The following is an 18,538-nucleotide window of genomic DNA, read 5'->3' as shown; positions in this document are numbered from 1 at the left end:
TCGTGATATTAGAAAACGTTTTTACTCTAAAAAGTGTTTTTTAAAAAACATTTGATGTTTGGTAAAATTTAGAAAAACACCCGTAAAATTTTTTAAAATTACTTGTAGTATTAAAAAATCACCTGTAAAATTTTATGACAAAACACTTAACATTTGATCATCTTAAAAACACTTCATAAAAAAGTATTTTCATTAAAAATATTTTGAAAATAAACACATTTTTAAAGTTTGTTTGATAGTGATTTTAAAAAATATTTTTAATATTTGTAATATTTTAAAAATAAAAAATTAAAAGTGTTAAAAATATTATAAACGTTTTTTAAAATTATTATCAAATTAATTATAGAAACACTTAATAAAAATAACTACCAAATCCATTATAAAAACACTTTTTAAAATAGCATCATGAAAGTGGATTTTGTCACTTGGATTAACATAAGAATGAAACAATTAAAAAGGAATTTATATTATATTATTATGGGATATATTAAATAACATTTTATTCCATTATTTCCACCTCATTTTTCTATCTCCGTAAATTCCCACTATTATCGATGACGTCACAAGATTCCATGTAGCCCGCCGGGTTTGCGATGGCCCCACCGCATCATATTCGGGCCGTTTGAGCTTACCCGATCAGAAACTGGCGGGAAATTTTGGCGGTAAGATAACTTAACGCGTGTCGGTCTAAGGATTGGCGCATGTGTGATGCGTGCTGGCTATGAACCAGAATACCAAAAGCATTACTTAAAAAAATATTCACACAAATTTATCAACAGAATTTTTAAAAATAACAGTAAATTTCACTAAAAAGAGTTAATTTTTCACTTTTTTTCTAATAATTTTTTTAAAAAATAAATTAGAGTTCTTTTATCAACTCAAACGATATAAAATTTAATATAAAAATAAAATATGTTTCAAAATTTTCAAAAATTAAAATTAAGAAACCTAAGTTAAGAGGATGAAATAAAAGGAAAAATAAGTATGAATATTAAATAGATTTATAAAATGTTTTATTTATTTTTTTAAATTTTATTAAAATCTTAATTTTCAAATTTTTAGGGGACAAAAATTTTATTTTTCTTTTCTAATTATATATGCTTGCTAAAAAAATATTTGTAAATTTATGAATTAACATTTTTTTTATGGATTTGTAATTGAATGATTCATTGATATATTATTTTTTAATTTATAAAATTATTAAATACTATTTTTTTTTACTTTTTAAGAATTAATTAAACTTATTAATTTTAGTGGGTATTTATTCGAGTTATTTTGAAATTCTTATTAAAAAAATTTATTGAAATTGTTAATTGTTAGTTTATTTTTATTTTATTATATAGTAATTGGTTAAATTTTGTGGATTTATTATTAAAATAGAATTTTAAAAATTATCTTAAAATAAGTGAAAATTTTAGGTCCAATTAGTCATATTTTCTAAATTTTATTTTTAAAAATTAATTTTTATTCTTTAACTTAAAAACAAATCTAAGAAAAAAATGTCAAACGAATCCATTGTTTTTAAATTACATGATAAAACAGACTCTTCTATCTATTTGGATACATTAGATGTATTTTCTTTTTAAAATTAGAAACTTCTTTATAAAAATAAAATATTTGAAACAAAAAATGCATATTAAAAATTATTTTTAGATGTTTTAAAATGGAAGACAATAAATTTTTTTTGATACTTTAAATTCTATAAAACCGTTATATATTAATGTAAATGTCTGAGAATTCTTGTATATTCTATAAAATTTATTATTAATTTTCTATTTTAAATATAAAAAAGTATTAAAAGGACATGAAATAAATAATTCTAAAATTTCTTAATTCCTAATTATTAAAGTAAAAAAAAAAAAAAAAAAACCATTAAAATATTCGTTTGAGGGCCCGATTGTTGAGCTGGTGTTTGGCCCAACTATAAAAGCCCATTTTCCCTCTCTTTTCCCAAAGGCATCATCGTTCCGAAACCCTTTCTTTCGCATCGACCTAGCCAAGCCCCCGTGCCAGACCCTAGATCCGTTCGTATTCACCATTGGTTCTTCGCCTCAGCACCCATCTTTGCTGCTTCTTTCTTCTTCTTTGGACGCGATGGTTAAGTCTGGTTTGCGTTGAGAGCGCCTTCACCGTTGGATTGTTGTAAAATTTGGTCCAGTAGGTGGCTGCAAAAAAGTAATGGACGGCGTCAAGCCAGTTGCTTCGGCTGAGCAAGGAGGTGCTGTTGAAGCTCGATTTACAGAGTTCTGCAAGGTTTTCACGGTTTCTTTCTTTCTTGCTTTTTTTTTTTTTTTTTTTTTCTGGATTTTGAAGGAATTTTTGTTTTCGTTTTTTCACTTTTTTTTTCTCTTTAATTACTTGATTTTTGTTTCAATGCGAGTTGTTTACGGAAATTGTCTGATGTTTTTTTGGAGTGGACTGACTGAGAATCGAGATCTATTCACAGAATGGGTTACAATTGGATGAGAGCACTTTCGCACAAGCTATGAAGCTGTTTGAGGAAAGCAATCACCTACTGTCTACTACAAGCCTGTCTGCAATTGGGAATGGGGTAGTGTGTCTCCTGCTTTGTAGTAGATTGATGCTTTTTTTTCTTCTGTTTTGTAATCTTTGTAAATGGGGTTGTGTATTAGGGCTAACTAAATTGCTTCTCTTCTTATCAGCCAGAAGATTCTGAACGGTATTGGTTTGCATTCATTTTGTATTCCGTCAAGAGATTGAGTGAAGGGACTGCAGAAAATGTTCAGCAAGGGAATGATGAAAATGGGTTTAATTTGTGCCAGATTTTGAGGGTTTCAAAGCTCAAGTATGTTGCTTTTGAGCATGGTTATTTTTATATTTTAATGAGCTGCTGCTTTAGCTTCTCTGTTAATGTTCTATGTGTTCTGCAGCATTGTCGATTTCTTCAAAGAGCTTCCACAGTTCATCGTCAAGGTTGGTCCAATTCTTGGAAATCTATATGGCCCCGATTGGGAGAAAAGGCTTGAGGTACTCCTGCGTTAGAGGGTTTTTTTTCCTGTTTTAAGATGGTTATGTCAATGTTTGAGTAAATTGGTTTAGCCTTCACTGATGGTTCTTTTATTTCTTCCTTTTTCTCTCATTAGGCAAAGGAGTTGCAGGCCAATTTTGTGCACTTGAGTATTCTAAGCAAGTTAGTACCCTTGCTGTTTCATGTCCAAGTTTTTTTTTTTTTTTTTTTTTCACCTTTTAAGTGTCTGATCCACGTCCATTTCAATTTTTTGATTTGTTCATTATTTGATAGGAGTAGAGGTTTGGTACATAACACATCTTATTATTGTTGAGTATTATTCACTGAATAAGGGACATTTCCTTGTTTAGTTTTAGTCATGGGAGCCATGCCTCTTGGTCTGTATTGAATTTTTTGTATGATATTTGGATGCCAAAAGAGGCGAGATAGAAGCCATGGTGTTGTAAGAGAGAGAAAGACACAGCTGATTGTATGAAGGAAAAACCTTTCTAGGACAAGGGGAGCGGGGCTGTGCGTCTGTGAGTTGAAGAAAGAAATTTTATGCGATTATGGAAACCTATCCAAAGGATTTTGAATATAGAAGATTTTTCATTTGACAATATGTATTGGGACGTGGATATGTTTCTCAAACCATGGAGAGAGCATGGATTGATATGTTTTCTGGTGGATTTTGATTAAACCATAGTTGGACTAGCAGTGGGCATACTCAATCTCTCACTGTTGAGAACTTGCCACACTAGGTGTAAAAGTAATATGATATTTCCCTATGGCCTTGCTTATTTTTTGGATTCTTCAGATATTCTAGATCTTATGCCTTTTTCTGAGCTCCCATATCCAGGATTTGGGGTTGGATGGATTGAACACCTGGAGCCTGGGCAGACACACATGGTCAAACAATCATAACATAGATATTAGGTGCTCAAATGAAATTACAGAGGCACCCTTGATTAATATTTATAAAGTAACTAAATGTTCTAGTGGACTGGAGGCATATTTTGCTCTCCATCATTTTATTCTAGGAGTGGACTCAAGATCACAATTAGAAAAGTTTATGTTTGCCTGGTTTGGGACCTGAATTGCTAGCGAACAGGTTAGATTTTAACCTTGACCCAGCTAAATTCTTAGGGGTCAAGTCATCTAAGCATGTTATCCCAACTGCTTGGTGTGGGTCATTGTTTTCCATAATTATGTGAATGATACAGTTTTTGCATGAATGCAATTACACATGAAGAGGAAGAGAATGCTGATAATGTAATGGACACTTTAGTCAAAGGAAAACAACCATCCATGCTAGTGATTGGTTATGGAAATATCAGATTCTAATGCTTCATGAAAACAGAATGAGCAGTGTGGAAATCATAGTGCAATTTATGTTAACTTGACTAGAAGGAAAAAGGAAAATTTGCATAACATTCTATTTCTGAATATCCATTATTTTGTTCAATGATTTTCTATAGATCAGACATTCGGTTGGTGCATTAGGAGATTTATTTTGGCGGCACGCTATTTCACTATAATATGAACTTAAGTTTTTATTATTTTTTTGCACTAAATTTGTATTGCACTTATTTACACTGCATTACCAATTGCATTAATAGTACACTTGTTTTTCTGGTCATATGTGAAAGAGGTACATGGAATAACATCAAATCTTATTTTATTTAATGGCACAAGGTACTATAAGCGTGCATACCTGGAATTCTTCTCCACAAGTGGTTCCAACCTTGATAAGCAGTCGTCTGTTATCAGTGCTTCAGGCTATGTATCAGACTATCATCGGTTTGGATGGTTACTGTTTTTGGCGTTACGTGTTCACGCATTTAGTCGATTTAAGGACCTAGTGACTTGCACAAATGGCTTGGTTTCTATATTGGTTGGTTACATTCCTGTACCAGCAATTGGTTTATTATTTTATACTTGCATTGTTCTATAGTAATCAAGATGTATAATATTCTTCTTTTTTCCTAAAAGGATAGATATCGTTAACTTAATTGTAGAAGGTATAAACTAAATGGATCCCAAAGAATTTAAATTATTCTCTTGATAATTCCAGTGTAGATACTGCTGTAGTGGTTATAACTTTTGTCATCTATTCTTTTTGAAGTCATACTAAAAAAAGAATTAATTATTTTCCTGGCTTATTAAAAAAAATTTCTTATTTTCTTAATGCATTACAAAATCTGACAGGCTATCCTGATACTTCACGTGCCTATTTCCTTCAGAAGTTTCACTATCAACAACTATCCACGTTTTGGTAATTGTCTTGTAACTTGATGGATGTAGTTATATCTGTTTCTTTTTTATCCTTTTCTTTTTTGGTTGTGGATGGGGAAAGAAGTTTTGTTGTATTTCTAACATTTTAATGGGTGCTGATACCTTTAGTATGTTGTTCAGTTAAGAAAGGCAATAAAGGTATGGATCTGCTTGCATCCCTTTGTGACATTTATGAGACATCAGAAGATGAAGTAAGAAAAACAATGGAGCAGACCAACAAAGTAATAGTCGATATCTTGAAGAAGAAACCTTGTTTGGCATCAGAGTGTAAATCTGAAAACTTAGCGAGTATTGACCCAGGTTAATCTAGATACTTTTTCCATTATAATTGTTGATTAAGCTTTTGAGAACTCACTCTTAATTATGAAATCCCCTTCAATGCAGATGGTTTGGTTTATTTTGAAGATCTAATGGACGAATCATCTTTATCATCCAGTATAAATATTCTAGAGAAAGATTATGATGCTGCAATTCGTAATAAGGGTGAACTGGATGAGAGGGTATTCATTAATGGGGAGGATAGCTTACTTGGCTCAGGGAGTTTGTCTGGCGGTGCCATGAGTATAAGTGGTGCCAAGGTATGTTTGCCATAAAGATTTGCATTCCTCAAAATGCCTAAATAATTGCACTGTTTAACGTTCTGAGGCTCTTTCCAACTTTTGTAGAGGAAAATTGATTCACTGGCCTCCCCAGCAAAGACAATTACAAGTCCACTGTCTCCCAACCGCTCGCCTGGCATTCTTGGTGGTGCTAACTCAAAGATGGCACCGACACCTGTGACCACAGCTATGACTACTGCAAAGTGGCTCCGGACGGTTATTTCTCCGCTTCCAGCAAAGCCCTCTGCCGAACTGGAGCGATTCCTAACATCATGTGACAAGGATGTTACTAGTGATGTGATCCGCAGGGCTAACGTAATATTGGAGGCCATTTTTCCAAGTATTGCTTTTGGAGAGCGTTGTGTCACTGGAAGTGCGAGTCTGATGGACAGCATATGGGCACAACAAAGAAGAATGGAAGCAATGAAGTTATACTATAGGGTGTTGGAAGCAATGTGTACCGCTGAAGCTCAAGTTTTGCATGCAAATAATTTAACCTCCTTATTAACCAATGAGAGGTTCCATAGGTGTATGCTTGCTTGTTCTGCAGAGCTGGTTTTGGCTACCCATAAGACAGTTACAATGTTGTTCCCTGCAGTGTTGGAGAGAACTGGCATCACAGCTTTTGATCTTAGCAAGGTGATAGAAAGTTTCATTAGACATGAGGAGTCTCTTCCAAGGGAATTGAGGCGTCATCTTAATTCCTTGGAAGAGCGACTTTTGGAAAGCATGGTATGGGAGAAGGGCTCCTCTATGTATAATTCTTTGATAGTTGCAAGGGCAGCCCTTTCCGCAGAAGTAAACCGGCTTGGATTATTAGCAGAACCTATGCCATCTTTGGATGCTATTTCCATGCATATTAACGCTTCCTGTGGTGGCTTGCCTCCTGTGCCTTCTTTGCAGAAGCGTGAGAGTTCACCAGGTAGTGCTTTATTTTAGATGAGATTCTGGGTTAAGTCACTGAAAGCTGTACGCATTGTTAAGTGGAATGTTTTATTCCTACTTGTGGAAATTTTGTTTCTGTCCTCAATAAATCTTTGTGCTAAATTTGTTACAAAGCTGATGTAATTACAGAATGTTGTATTTCTTTTTTATTAACTCATGCTATTTTTATGTTAATTATTTTTCAGGTCAGAATGGAGATATTCGGTCCCCAAAGAGAGTGTGCCCTGATTATCGAAGTGTGTTGGTGGAACGGAATTCTTTTACGTCCCCAGTAAAGGATCGCTTCCTGGCATTAAATAATCTCAAGTCCAAGTTACCGCCTCCCCCCTTGCAATCTGCATTTGCAAGGTACTGTTTGGGAACACTATAAGGTTTTAAAAATTGCGAATCCAATCCATGTTACTGCTTCATATTTTCATCTAATTTGGAGTTCTTCTTGGATATTCATCTGCAGTCCAACACGGCCAAATCCAGGACGCGAAGGGGAAACATGTGCAGAAACTGGCATCAATATATTCTTTAGCAAGGTATTACTGGTCAATACAGTATTTTAATGTCGACTTTCTCTATTTCATCATGACTAGAATATACTAGATTTTGCCTGGTAGATGTGTTGTGCTTTCCTTTTTCTTGTTGTTGGTTGGGAATTGGGAATATCCCTTTGCCAGTGACATGTTTTATATATTGATGGCAAGTTCACTACCTACTAACATGGCCTCACTTTTTGATTTAATCTTTTTAGGATAAAAATCTGTTGCAATGCTTTTTCCCCCTGGATTGTGTTATTTGTGCCATTTCCATGCTTAATTACTGCGAACTTCTTGTGCTACCTAGATAATAAAGTTAGCTGCTGTCAGAATCAATGGTATGGTTGAGAGGCTACAACTGTCTCAACAGATGCGAGAGAATGTGTACTGTCTTTTCCAACAAATCCTTAATCGGCGAACGAGTCTCTTCTTTAACCGGCATATTGATCAGATCATCCTCTGTTGTTTCTATGGGCTTGCAAAGGTTTGCTGTTAGAAACTTGTGAGAGTTATTGGCTGTTCAACCATTTTCTTTTAATCCTTCTTTGCCCATGTTTTTGCCTGCAGATCTCTCAAATGAACCTGACCTTCAGGGAAATAATTCACAACTACAGGAAGCAGCCACAATGCAAGCCACAAATTTTCCGTAGTGTGTTTGTTGATTGGTCATCAGCACGCCGCAATGGAGTATGTTGCTTAATCTCTATTCTCTTAGTGTTAGCTTCTGTTCTATGGGAAATCTAAGCCTTTCTACTGATTTTGAACAGAAAACAGGGAAGGAACATGTTGATATTATCACATTTTACAATGAAATTTTTATTCCGGCTGTAAAGCCGCTGTTAATGGAGATTGGGCCTGGTGGTGGAACAACTACAAAAACTAACAGGGTTCCTGAAGTTAACAATAACAATGATGGTATGCTCTCTTTGTGATTTATATCTTGCCGAAAATTGCATGGTCTTTCTTCTTTCTTCCCTTCTTTTTCTTATTTTTTAAATTCATCTCTGTATAAGTAACCTTCCTGCAAGATGATGCTTAATATTTTTTTATATTTCCTGGCCTATCAGCCCAATGTCCTGAATCACCAAAGATTTCTCCTTTTCCAAGTCTTCCTGACATGTCTCCGAAGAAAGTATCCGCTGCACACAATGTCTATGTCTCCCCATTGCGGTCATCTAAGGTATAGTTTGTTCATTTTTTTACTCACTTGGAGCCAATTTTAATATTTGAAATGAGCATGTGGATATGTGATAATTGTGCTACTTATTTTGCTATCTGTAATATGAAATGATCCTAGCAATTTAGCTTCAAATCATTATTGCTGTTAATGTTATATATTTGCTTTTATTAACATTCAAATTCCTTGTAACACTGTTGGTTATTGAAGATTGGGAACTTACAAACACCTTGCTCTTGCTCTCAATGTATGAACCAAAAAATGAAAATCATCTGATGTTGAAATCTCTTTTTCCGTGATTGGTTCCATTAATAAAAATCATCTGATGTCTACAGATGGATGCTTTAATCTCACATAGTTCTAAAAGTTACTATGCTTGTGTTGGAGAGAGTACTCATGCTTATCAGAGCCCTTCAAAAGACCTAACTGCCATTAATAACCGTTTGAATAGGTATGCGTATTTCCTTGTATTATTAACCTCTGAAATACGAAGGAACTCTCTTATTTGTGCTAAATTACTTACTCACACTTGTTTGTTATGTTTGCCTCTCACAGTACCCGGAAGCTCAGAGGCGCACTCAACTTCGACGATGTCGAGGGTTTAGTTAGCGACTCCTTGGTGGCCAAAAGCCTGTACCTTCAAAATGGGAGCTGTGCATCCTCATCAGGTGCACCGTTGAAATTAGAGCAACCTGACACGTAGTTCCGTAGCTGTGCTTATCTTTGAATGTAAATCCTAGTTTTCTTAATTTGTCCTTCATTTTAATCTATATCTATACAGGGGTAAATTGTATGAGCGGTGAGTTATTGTAGAATGGCCGCCACTAACCCCCCTCTGTTATGATGATGTATGATCGAAGAAAATTGGGTTAGTCCTAATTAACTAACTAAATAAAATTTCTTTTTTCTTGTGATTTTAGTGTGAAATGGTCTCTCTTCAATCCATATTTCCATTTCCTGCATTAAGGCAAAGCATAGGGGAATCAGAAGAAACATTGTATTTGAGAAAGTAAACCCACTAGTCCCAGGAACAAGGACCAGCGTATGAACACCAAGCACTAAATCATTCACTCCAAGAGAGTGAAATAAACTCTCAAAGCTCGTTTAAGAGTTGCTAAAACTGGTAGCAATGGGGATGACCACTATAAGAATTAGTATCAGCAGAAGTATCACGCCCAAACACATGCACTTCCTGCTGCTCCTCTGGTAGTCTTTGGCAGTCTTGAGATTCTTCGTTCCATCCTTGACGTACTGGGCTGCATTCATCACATGGTGCTCAATGTCATCCATCTGCTCCCCCTGCGCCTCCACCATTATTGCCATGTCCAGAAACACCTGGTGCAGCTCCAACAAGCTCTTCTCTATCTCCTTAGCCGCGTCATGCCTGTCCTGTATCTCCACCACTGTCTCCAACACCTTCCCTCTTCCATGCTCCTGTATCGCCCTCCCCAAAAACTCCTCACCCCCTTCCCCATTCGATATAATCTTCTCTATCACCTCCTCATCAGGGTACTCCCCTGTCACTGTAAAATACCGCCTCCCCACCGTCTCCTTGTACTCCGTCATCATCCTCTGCCTCAGCCCCTGAAAGTCCATCATCAGCTCCTTGAGCTTCTTCCTCAGCCCATTCGTGACCGCAGCCCTAGTCCTGTACACCGGAGTACCCTCTTTGTAACCTGAGAGCCTCATATTAGCAGCATTGGCGCGGTCCATCTCCTCGAGCTGAGACTTGATGGCTCTGGCCTTCTTCTGCACCCCAATGATATCGGCATTGATTCGGTTCCGCAGTGATTTCAGAGCCTCAGGCTTGTGCAGGGACTTGCTCTCTTCATTGGCCTCATGCAGCCTCCCCAAAATCTCTCTAATCAAACCCATCTCCTGCTTCACCTTCTCGGCCTCCTCCAAGAACAAACCCAGGTTCCGGTCCATCTGGGTTCCGGACATCTGCAGATCATATTCAGGACCCGCTTCCAAGTCCTTCATGGCTTCCTTCTTCAGATCCACATAGCTGGTGAACGATTTTGTCATCAGATCATTCATCTTCAAAGAATTGAATGAATTGAGAAGCACAAAGCAAGATTCTCCGTAAATTGAACAAGAAGATGAAGAAGAGGAAGATGGTGTTGACACAAGATTCAAAATCAAAGCTTAATCTTAGTGCAGAGCCTCCACAGATACTTAAAGAAGGAACACGTTCCGAACGTTTAAAAATTAGCCGTTGCTAATCCCAACGGCTATATTTTCACTGGATCCAGCTAGTCAACGTTAAATTACAGGCCCAACCCAACCCAGCCCATCCCGGATCAGCCCAAATAGTCTCTTTTCAAATCTGGGCCTGGTAGGGCACTGTTGAATCACCCAAACTCGTTTGCAAGATAAAGGCCGTGACTATCTTCACCGGCTCACCGGCGCCGTCGCCGGCACCGTCGATTCTGATTTCGTATGCTGTTCTCACAATTTTCCTTTCGTTGAAGATGAATCCGATCAAAGTCTGTATTGCGTTGTTATCATGATTATATTATTTGGATAGTTTTAGCCATTAAGTAGGAATCGCTGTACAAATTAACAATTATGCGATTAGGGATTTGATTTTTTTTTTTTTTACTTTCTCTGTATCTGTTTGAAAGCATGTCAGGAAGATCATTTTGATTAATAATGTAGTTTTGGTGGATAGTCTAGTTGGAGTTAGCTTTAATGGACATTTTGAGGTGTCTTCTTTTTCATTTTTTATTGCTTTCATGGTGGATCCGAGGCGTTTGGCTTCTGTAAAAAAATACAGGAAGAAAAGTTGTTCGGGAAAGAAACAAAAGTGACACAACAAGAAACCACCCTCGCCAAAAATAAAAAAATAAAAAACCCCTAGGCAACACCATCCCTTAGGCTGCTTAACGGTCAAAGCCTCCCCTCTTAGCTAGGATGCTGATTTTCTGGTCATTTTCAGGAAAGATTATGCTAGCTTCCTAATAAATTTCAGTGAATCCATTCACATAAATTGATGCCTGGGGAGAAAATTCAATCTCTGAGTGTTGAAGTGTTGTTTTGAAAAGTCTGATGAACCATGTATTTATCTCGTTAGGAAGATATCATCTTAATGGTTCTTTTGATCCTAAGGAAGTTTTGAAATGGGGGAGGAGGGGTGGGGGTTTTAATTTGGTTTTAGATGTTGGAAAGGAAATGGGGGTGAGTTGGTTTCTATGGACAGGCGTTGGTAATTGGGTTCTGTGGTATTAGGATTGGTTGAAGTCTTCCTTCGATGTTTGAAGAGCCCCTATCTCATCATCCTCTCTTCCCAACTGGTTTTCATTGTCCTCCTTTTGATGTATGCAACCCACTTCTATTGCTATTCCCGGTCGATACTTGGTTGCTTGTGAATGCAACCCAACCCTCATCTGCCAAATCCAATTCATCTTTATCTTCTAGCTCTAGAACCTTGTTGCTTCAAAGGATTTTTGGGAAAATCAATTTTTTGGACCAAGGATTCCCAAAACTGCATGGGTTATTTTCATTCTATCTCCATGTCTAAATCTGTTTTCTAAATAATAGTGAAAATGGGGTAGGAGTTCTTCAATTTCTGCAGACTTTCTTTTTTCAAGTTAAAATTGGCTTGCTTGATGTGAATTTGGCTTTTTATTAGCTTCCAACGACGTCAAAATTTTGCAAAAAAAAGTGCATTTTTGTGTTTTTCGTGACTTCAGTTTTGAAGTTTCCTTTAAATGGCTCTCTTCATATGGTTTTTGCCGTCTAGCTAGTGAAATCATTTAAAAGTTATGTTAAAGAGGAAGAACAGGGATTTCAACTCTGACATGGATGTTTTCTTTTAAAATGGCCATCGTTGATGCAATTTTTGGCTTTTTATTAGCCTAAATCAGGCCCTAGGCTTTGCCAAAAATGTGCACTTTTACAACTTACATGACTTTGATTTTAATGTTTTATTTAAAATGGTCCTCTTCATGTGGTTTTGGCTTCTACTAGCTAATCAAATCATGTCCAAATTTTGCCAAAAGAATGAAATGGCCTTTAGGATGTGTTCTCTGGCTTCTCACAAGGTTAAATCATGTCAATTTTTTGCTAAATTTGAAGAATACCATCTTCGCTTTACTTTTAGATTTTAATGAACTCCGCTAAACCATGTCAAATTTTGCCGAAGATCAAGAGCAGTATTTGCAGGATGTGCATTTCTTTTACTTTGGTGTTTCCTTTAAGTCTGCCTTCTTAATGTTATTTTTAGCTTCTCACCAGAGTAAACCATGTCAACATTTAACCAGCAATAAACATTGATCGTTCCTACACAATTCCCATAATACCACATATATATCAGCTTACTATTTGATAATGGAATATCAGGCTCAATAGTTTCAATCTTCTTATTACTGGGGGGCTATAGGTTGTTCATACAAAGATTATTCATAGTGATATGATAGTTAATTTCAAAGCAAAATGGAATCTGTTACCCACCAATTTCGAGAAATTTCTGTTTCATTCAATTTGTATGAACTTTGATAAACATTTTTATATCTAAACTGTTTTCCTTGTTCCTTTGCTCACCCCCTGGGACAAGGAGATGTTGCGTGCTTCTCAGCCAAAGTACGTGGCTGAGCACTGTCTCAGCTGTCCAGTTTGCTTGCCATGATAGAGATGTTCATCGATAAAAGCTTATTACATTCTCATCCATTGGTGGGTTGAATTCTCATATGGGACAAGGTGAAGGTGGCACACAGGAACCGCGTGAAATGGAAGACGTGGATTCAACTTTGCCAAATGACAAAATAGAAAAAGAGAATAATTCTGTGAAAAATCACAGCACATAGATTTTCTTTGATTATTTGTTTCTTGTTTGAAATATAATGTTCTCTTTCACTGGCTGGACAACATGGATTCACATATACCACTATTGTTTACTTTGTAGTAACACAGAAACATTATGGACCTGAGATCGTGGATTCAACTTACCTAATGAAAAAGCAAGGAAAGGTGAGTGAACATTTACTAGACTACGAAAAAGGATGATGTGTGAAAATGGAAGAATAGAAGTTTCCTTAGATCATTGGTTTCTCCTTCTGAATGATAAGGGGCACATCACAGAGACTAAATGCTCTCTGTTGACATCTAATGGAGTCCATCTCCCCTAGGTACCAACTTATTGATTGAATGGTCGTTTTTGGACCCACATGGAAATCACTTGTTGGGATAGTTCACCATTGCATTTTTTTGTTGGCAAGACAGGTAAATGACATATGAGTCATCATCATCTTGACTCTTTTACATTTTGATTGAAAAGAATTAATTGCATGTGACTCAGCTGGTGTTAATTTTCTTGCTTCCCCCTGCACATTTATACTTTTCCTATACTACAATCATTTCTATAGTTGTTGGGTATGTGGATATCATAAATCCAGATGTTTCTACAAGTGGGATAGAACACATGCAATGTGACAGTCTAGATTTTTCATTTGAGTGAATGTAACCTTGCTAATGGAGCTGTAAAATGCTAAATTGGCAGTCTGTAATTTAGCCAAAAGAGTGCATGAATTGATATATTTGTTTGATTTTCTTGCAGATTGATGATTCTAATGTGTACCCGTTGTCCTTTAGTTTGATTAAAAGAATGAGTTATGAGACACTCTTTTTAGTGTTCTTTTCTGTCAAACTTATGCAGTCATTAGCTCTCCAAGATTGAATCATACTACCATATTCTTTCACATATAGAGCTTTTATGAAGTATGGCTTTGCTATTTGCAGTCCCTCAGACATGCCCTTTATTAACTGATTTATACATAAATATTTTTTCAATAGGAGGAAAGTTTGGATGGTTCAAAATAGTACGTTTAGCTCTACTTAACCATGCTCAACTCTATATGGTGGCAGGCATAGTATCAGAAGTAGATTTGTTTAAAACAATGGGTTGTATTATAGTATCAAGGAAAATTCTAGGGGTACCAGTTCGATACCTATCAAACTTGTAATTTGGGTCGTTGGATGATAGTACAAATGTATGGAATTAGCGCATAAACAAATAGCATTAGATATTATACAAAAGAATGAGATTAAGATACGAAACAATGTAATTAAAGTTTGATACAAAGCAATAAGACCAAATTATATATGTGGTATCTTGTGATTGATACTGCTCTTCTTAGATATCAATTTGGTACTATAGCAAGACCCTAATATCATTTTCTCAGCAGTGATGTCCAATTTTCCGCTATAGACCTAACTAAATAGTTGACTGCCTGTAGGGGTATATACTTTTTAACTTACTATTTAACAGCTTAAGTTTTTAAGTCAAATTTGTACCTTAATAGGATATTAGAGTCTTGATTTATAGGAGGGTCACAAGGCTACCAGACTGCCAGCACCCCATTGTTGTCATGACCACCACCCTAGGACAACTACCTGCAACACCCATACTGTACAACAATGGGGAAATATGTATAGTATCATATTCTTCGATGATGAAAAACATCTAACAATTTTTATAATATGAGGAGGCTAACAGGTACACGATGATTGATAATGTGATTCCACAGTAGGGTGTTTAGAATATGCCATTCCTGGTTAGGTTTATTGCAGCACTAGACACAAAATGGTCTTATGTGGATCTCACAGCCAATAATTCCGTAAGGCTGTTGGCCACCTAAGGCAGCCCCATTACCCTTTTGATTAGACAACCGCTTTGGACAATTCAATAACCACCCCCACACTCTTAGAATTCAGTAGTTTTATATATATCTGCAAGATAAAGAAACTTTTTTTCCTTTATTGCTTGCTTTGTTGCGTGCTGCTTTGAATATTTTGTTTCTTTTCCTTCTTTTTCACGTTGCACTTCCCACTAACTTAACATTTTTGCATGGCTTACCAGGAGCGAAAGTGACAAGCAGTCCTCCACAATTGGCTTGTTGAAAGAAGGAAGAAAATTGAGTAGAGCTTCATCTAAAGTAAAATATTTCAACTTTTGGTTTTTGTTTTTTTGTATTTTTTTTGGACACCCTTTTTAAAAGAGTCTTTCCAGATTCTTAAAAGTCGTTTGACCAATGTTAATGCTTTCACTATTATGGATTAGAGCTTGCCCTTCAACAATAACTCATTTATTTGTTGGGTTTTTTTTAGTGGATGAAGCAAACTCCTATACATCAAAGATTCGGGTTATCTGATGTGATTAAAAGGGATGAAAACATCCCAATCTGTAAAACTAAGAGCTTGTTTGGTAACTATTCTTTTAGAACAATTTTCTATTTTTTAGGAAAAAAAATGGAAAATATGTTTGACAATTAAAAACTGTTTTCTGCTTTCTGTTCTTAAGAACAAAAATCAGAGTATTTTAAGAGAACATCTTAGTTGTTTTAAGTTATTTTTTGAGAGCGGTTTTAAAAAATAATTATTGAAATATATATAATGATTAAAAATAAAGTTGTAGATATAAAAAATTATTTTTAAAACACATTTAAAAATATTAAAAATGTGTTAAAAACATTTTAGGTTTGCAAATATATTTTTATTCTACAAAACATTAGAAAACAATTTTCAAAAACAAATTTTAAAAACTATTTTTTAAATTGTTTTAAAAAAGAGTTACTAAATTCTTCATTTTTTTTTTAACCTTAAAAAGTACCAATTTTAGGTAAGAATCCTCACACTTTTTCTTGTAAAAATAACTTTTTATTTTAAAACACAATGTAAATATCAAAATGTTGAATGATATTTATATTAAAAATGCGTTATTTAAGTTTAAAAATATGAGAGGTTGGTTTTACAAATTTGAGAGCTTTTAATCCCTTTTAATCAATTAATTCTTAATTTCTATATGCGGTCTGTGTTGTTAATAATAAAAAAGGGGCTGTCATTTGGATTTTTGCAATAATCTTTAGTCATATTTTTAATATATCTCGTGATTGAAATTGAGTTTGAACAATGACATATTCAATATGGGTACCAAAAACCCACTGAAGAATCAATTTGACGACAAATTCACCTTTTTGTATTAAAACTCATCTTTTTGGATGAAATTAAAAAAAATGTTTTAGAATTATTTTTTGGTAAAACGATTTTTGAAAGATAATTTTAAAAGTTACACTAACGATGGAAAAAGATTCATTTCAAAAGAAGCTCTAAATGATGAATCACAAATGTATAATGTGAGGAGATGACTAATTAAGTGGAGTTAAAAAACGCTTGCCTTTAGCAAATGGGTAGTCATTTGGGTTCTTTAGCCATATTTTTCATATCTTTCAGGATCGAATTTAGTTTAAATGATGACATATTCAATATGGGTACCAAAAAGTTGACAAGTTCACTTTTTATATTAAAACTTATTATTTCATTTGAAATTTCAAAACTTGTTGGAGAATTTTTTTTGCTAAAACGGTTTTTTGAAAGATGATTTACAAAGCTACATTACCGATGGAAAAATACCCATTTCAAAAGAAGATTTAAATGATGAATCACAAATGTATGAGATGACTAATTAAGTGGGTTTAAAAAGCACTTGCCTTTAGCAAAGGGGTCGTCATTTGGGTTCTCTAGTCATATTTTTCATATCTCTCATGATCGAATTGAGTTTGAACAATGACATATTCAATAAGGGTACCAAAAAGTCGACGAGTTCACTTTTTATATTAAAACTTATTATTTCATTTGAAATTTCAAAAATTGTTGGAGAATTATTTTTGGTAAAACGGTTTTTTAAAAGATAATTTTAAAAGTTACATTAACAATGGAAAAAGATCCATTTCCAAAGAAGACTTAAATGATGAATCACAAATGTATAAAGTGAGGAGATGACTAATTAAGTGGGCTTAAAAGGCACTTGCCTTCAGCAATATCTCGAATTGAGTTTGAACAATGACATATTCAATATGGGTACCAAAAAGTCGACGAGTTCACTTTTTATATTAAAACTTATTATTTCATTTGAAATTTCAAAAATTAGAAAAAGACCCATTTCAAAAGAAGTCTTAAATGATGAATCACAAATGTATAACGTGAGGAGATGACTAATTAAGTGGGGTTAAAAAACACTTGCCTTTAGCAAAGGGGGTCGTCCTTTGGGTCTTTAGTCATATTTTTCATATCACTCATGATCGAATTGAATTTGGACGATGACATATTCAATATGGATACCAAAAAGTCGATGAGTTCACTTTTTATATTAAAACTTATTATTTCATTTGAAATTTCAAAAATTAGAAAAAGACACATTTCAAAAGAAGTTTTAAATGATGAATCACAAATGTATAACGTGAGGAGATGACTAATTAAGTGGGGTTAAAAAAACACTTGCTTTCAGCAAATGGGTCACCATTTGGGTTCTTTAGTCATATTTTTCATATAACTCATGATCGAATTGAATTTGGATGATGACATATTCAATATGGGTACCAAAAAGTCGATGAGTTCACTTTTTATATTAAAACTTATTATTTCATTTGAAATTTAAAAAAATATTAGAGAATTATTTTTAGTAAAACGGTTTTTTGAAAGATAATTTAAAAAGTTACACTATCCATGGAAAACGTCACATTTCAAAAGAAGCCTTAAATAAAGAAGCACAAATGTATAACGTGACAAGATAATTAGAAAGCACTTGCCTTTTGTTCCATGGGAATTGGGAGTCCAATGACAGAATCCAACCATGGCATCATATGAAGTGAGGCTTTGAGGACCCATCTCTGATTTGATTCTATTGGATTAATAAATTAAAATTTCAAGGGTCTCGATGGAACCCCAATTCCCACATCTCTTTTTCTTGTGATGGATTGAATTTTCATGTATTTGTTTTGTTATGGAATTCTACTTTCTGGGTCATTTTTCTCAACAACCAAACGGCATGAAATGGGCAGATAACATTGCTTATTGGATTTGTGTCAATGAAACAAATCTGAGTACACGTGTATGCCACTGTTGTTGCCAAAGTAGCCAAAAATTGTGGACGAGATACGCCTCCCCACCTTAACGCTCACTGAGTCATGAAATTGGTGTGCTTCTGCCACCTCTTTTCCACACCCACAACCTCCACTACCCACTTTGTACC

At 34.9% G+C, this 18,538-nt stretch overlaps 2 protein-coding genes across 5 annotated transcripts; one reads left to right on the top strand and one right to left on the bottom strand.

Annotated features, from left to right (window-relative positions):
• Positions 1–1,967: 1,967 nt before the first annotated feature.
• LOC117912509 (retinoblastoma-related protein) lies at positions 1,968–9,425 on the top strand. 4 transcript variants are annotated; one of them, XM_034827109.1, is made up of 18 exons: positions 1,968–2,253; positions 2,447–2,551; positions 2,664–2,806; positions 2,892–2,988; positions 3,105–3,151; positions 4,664–4,862; positions 5,177–5,243; positions 5,384–5,563; positions 5,648–5,841; positions 5,929–6,784; positions 6,993–7,155; positions 7,262–7,334; positions 7,642–7,818; positions 7,902–8,021; positions 8,102–8,249; positions 8,402–8,514; positions 8,847–8,962; positions 9,067–9,425. In XM_034827109.1, exons 1-18 carry the CDS (start codon positions 2,179–2,181, stop codon positions 9,212–9,214), a joined length of 3,021 nt encoding a protein of 1,006 aa, XP_034683000.1. In that variant the 5' UTR covers positions 1,968–2,178; the 3' UTR covers positions 9,215–9,425. The 4 variants fall into 4 exon arrangements, with proteins under 4 accessions (XP_034683000.1, XP_034682998.1, XP_034682999.1 ...); XM_034827107.1 differs by having other exon boundaries at positions 5,372–5,563; XM_034827108.1 differs by having other exon boundaries at positions 1,968–2,262.
• A 61-nt stretch (positions 9,426–9,486) lies between these two features.
• LOC117912510 (syntaxin-related protein KNOLLE) lies at positions 9,487–10,669 on the bottom strand. Its single transcript, XM_034827110.1, has one exon. It carries the CDS (start codon positions 10,549–10,551, stop codon positions 9,616–9,618), a length of 936 nt encoding a protein of 311 aa, XP_034683001.1. The 5' UTR covers positions 10,552–10,669; the 3' UTR covers positions 9,487–9,615.
• Positions 10,670–18,538: the final 7,869 nt, after the last annotated feature.

Source organism: Vitis riparia, chromosome 4 (genome assembly GCF_004353265.1).
Source record: "Vitis riparia cultivar Riparia Gloire de Montpellier isolate 1030 chromosome 4, EGFV_Vit.rip_1.0, whole genome shotgun sequence".
Lineage (NCBI taxonomy): Eukaryota > Viridiplantae > Streptophyta > Magnoliopsida > Vitales > Vitaceae > Vitis > Vitis riparia.
Note: the sequence above shows the minus strand (reverse complement) of the source record. Positions and strands in the feature narration are given on the sequence as shown.

Bases quoted from the DNA above. Each gene is read 5' to 3' on its own strand.
- LOC117912509 (XM_034827106.1), top strand. From the start codon at position 2,179: ATGGACGGCGTCAAGCCAGTTGCTTCGGCTGAGCAAGGAGGTGCTGTT. The intron at 2,989-3,104 runs GTACTCCTGCGT...TTCTCTCATTAG, and splicing joins ATTGGGAGAAAAGGCTTGAG to GCAAAGGAGTTGCAGGCCAA. The intron at 7,156-7,261 runs GTACTGTTTGGG...ATTCATCTGCAG, and splicing joins TTGCAATCTGCATTTGCAAG to TCCAACACGGCCAAATCCAG.
- LOC117912510 (XM_034827110.1), bottom strand. From the start codon at position 10,551: ATGAATGATCTGATGACAAAATCGTTCACCAGCTATGTGGATCTGAAG.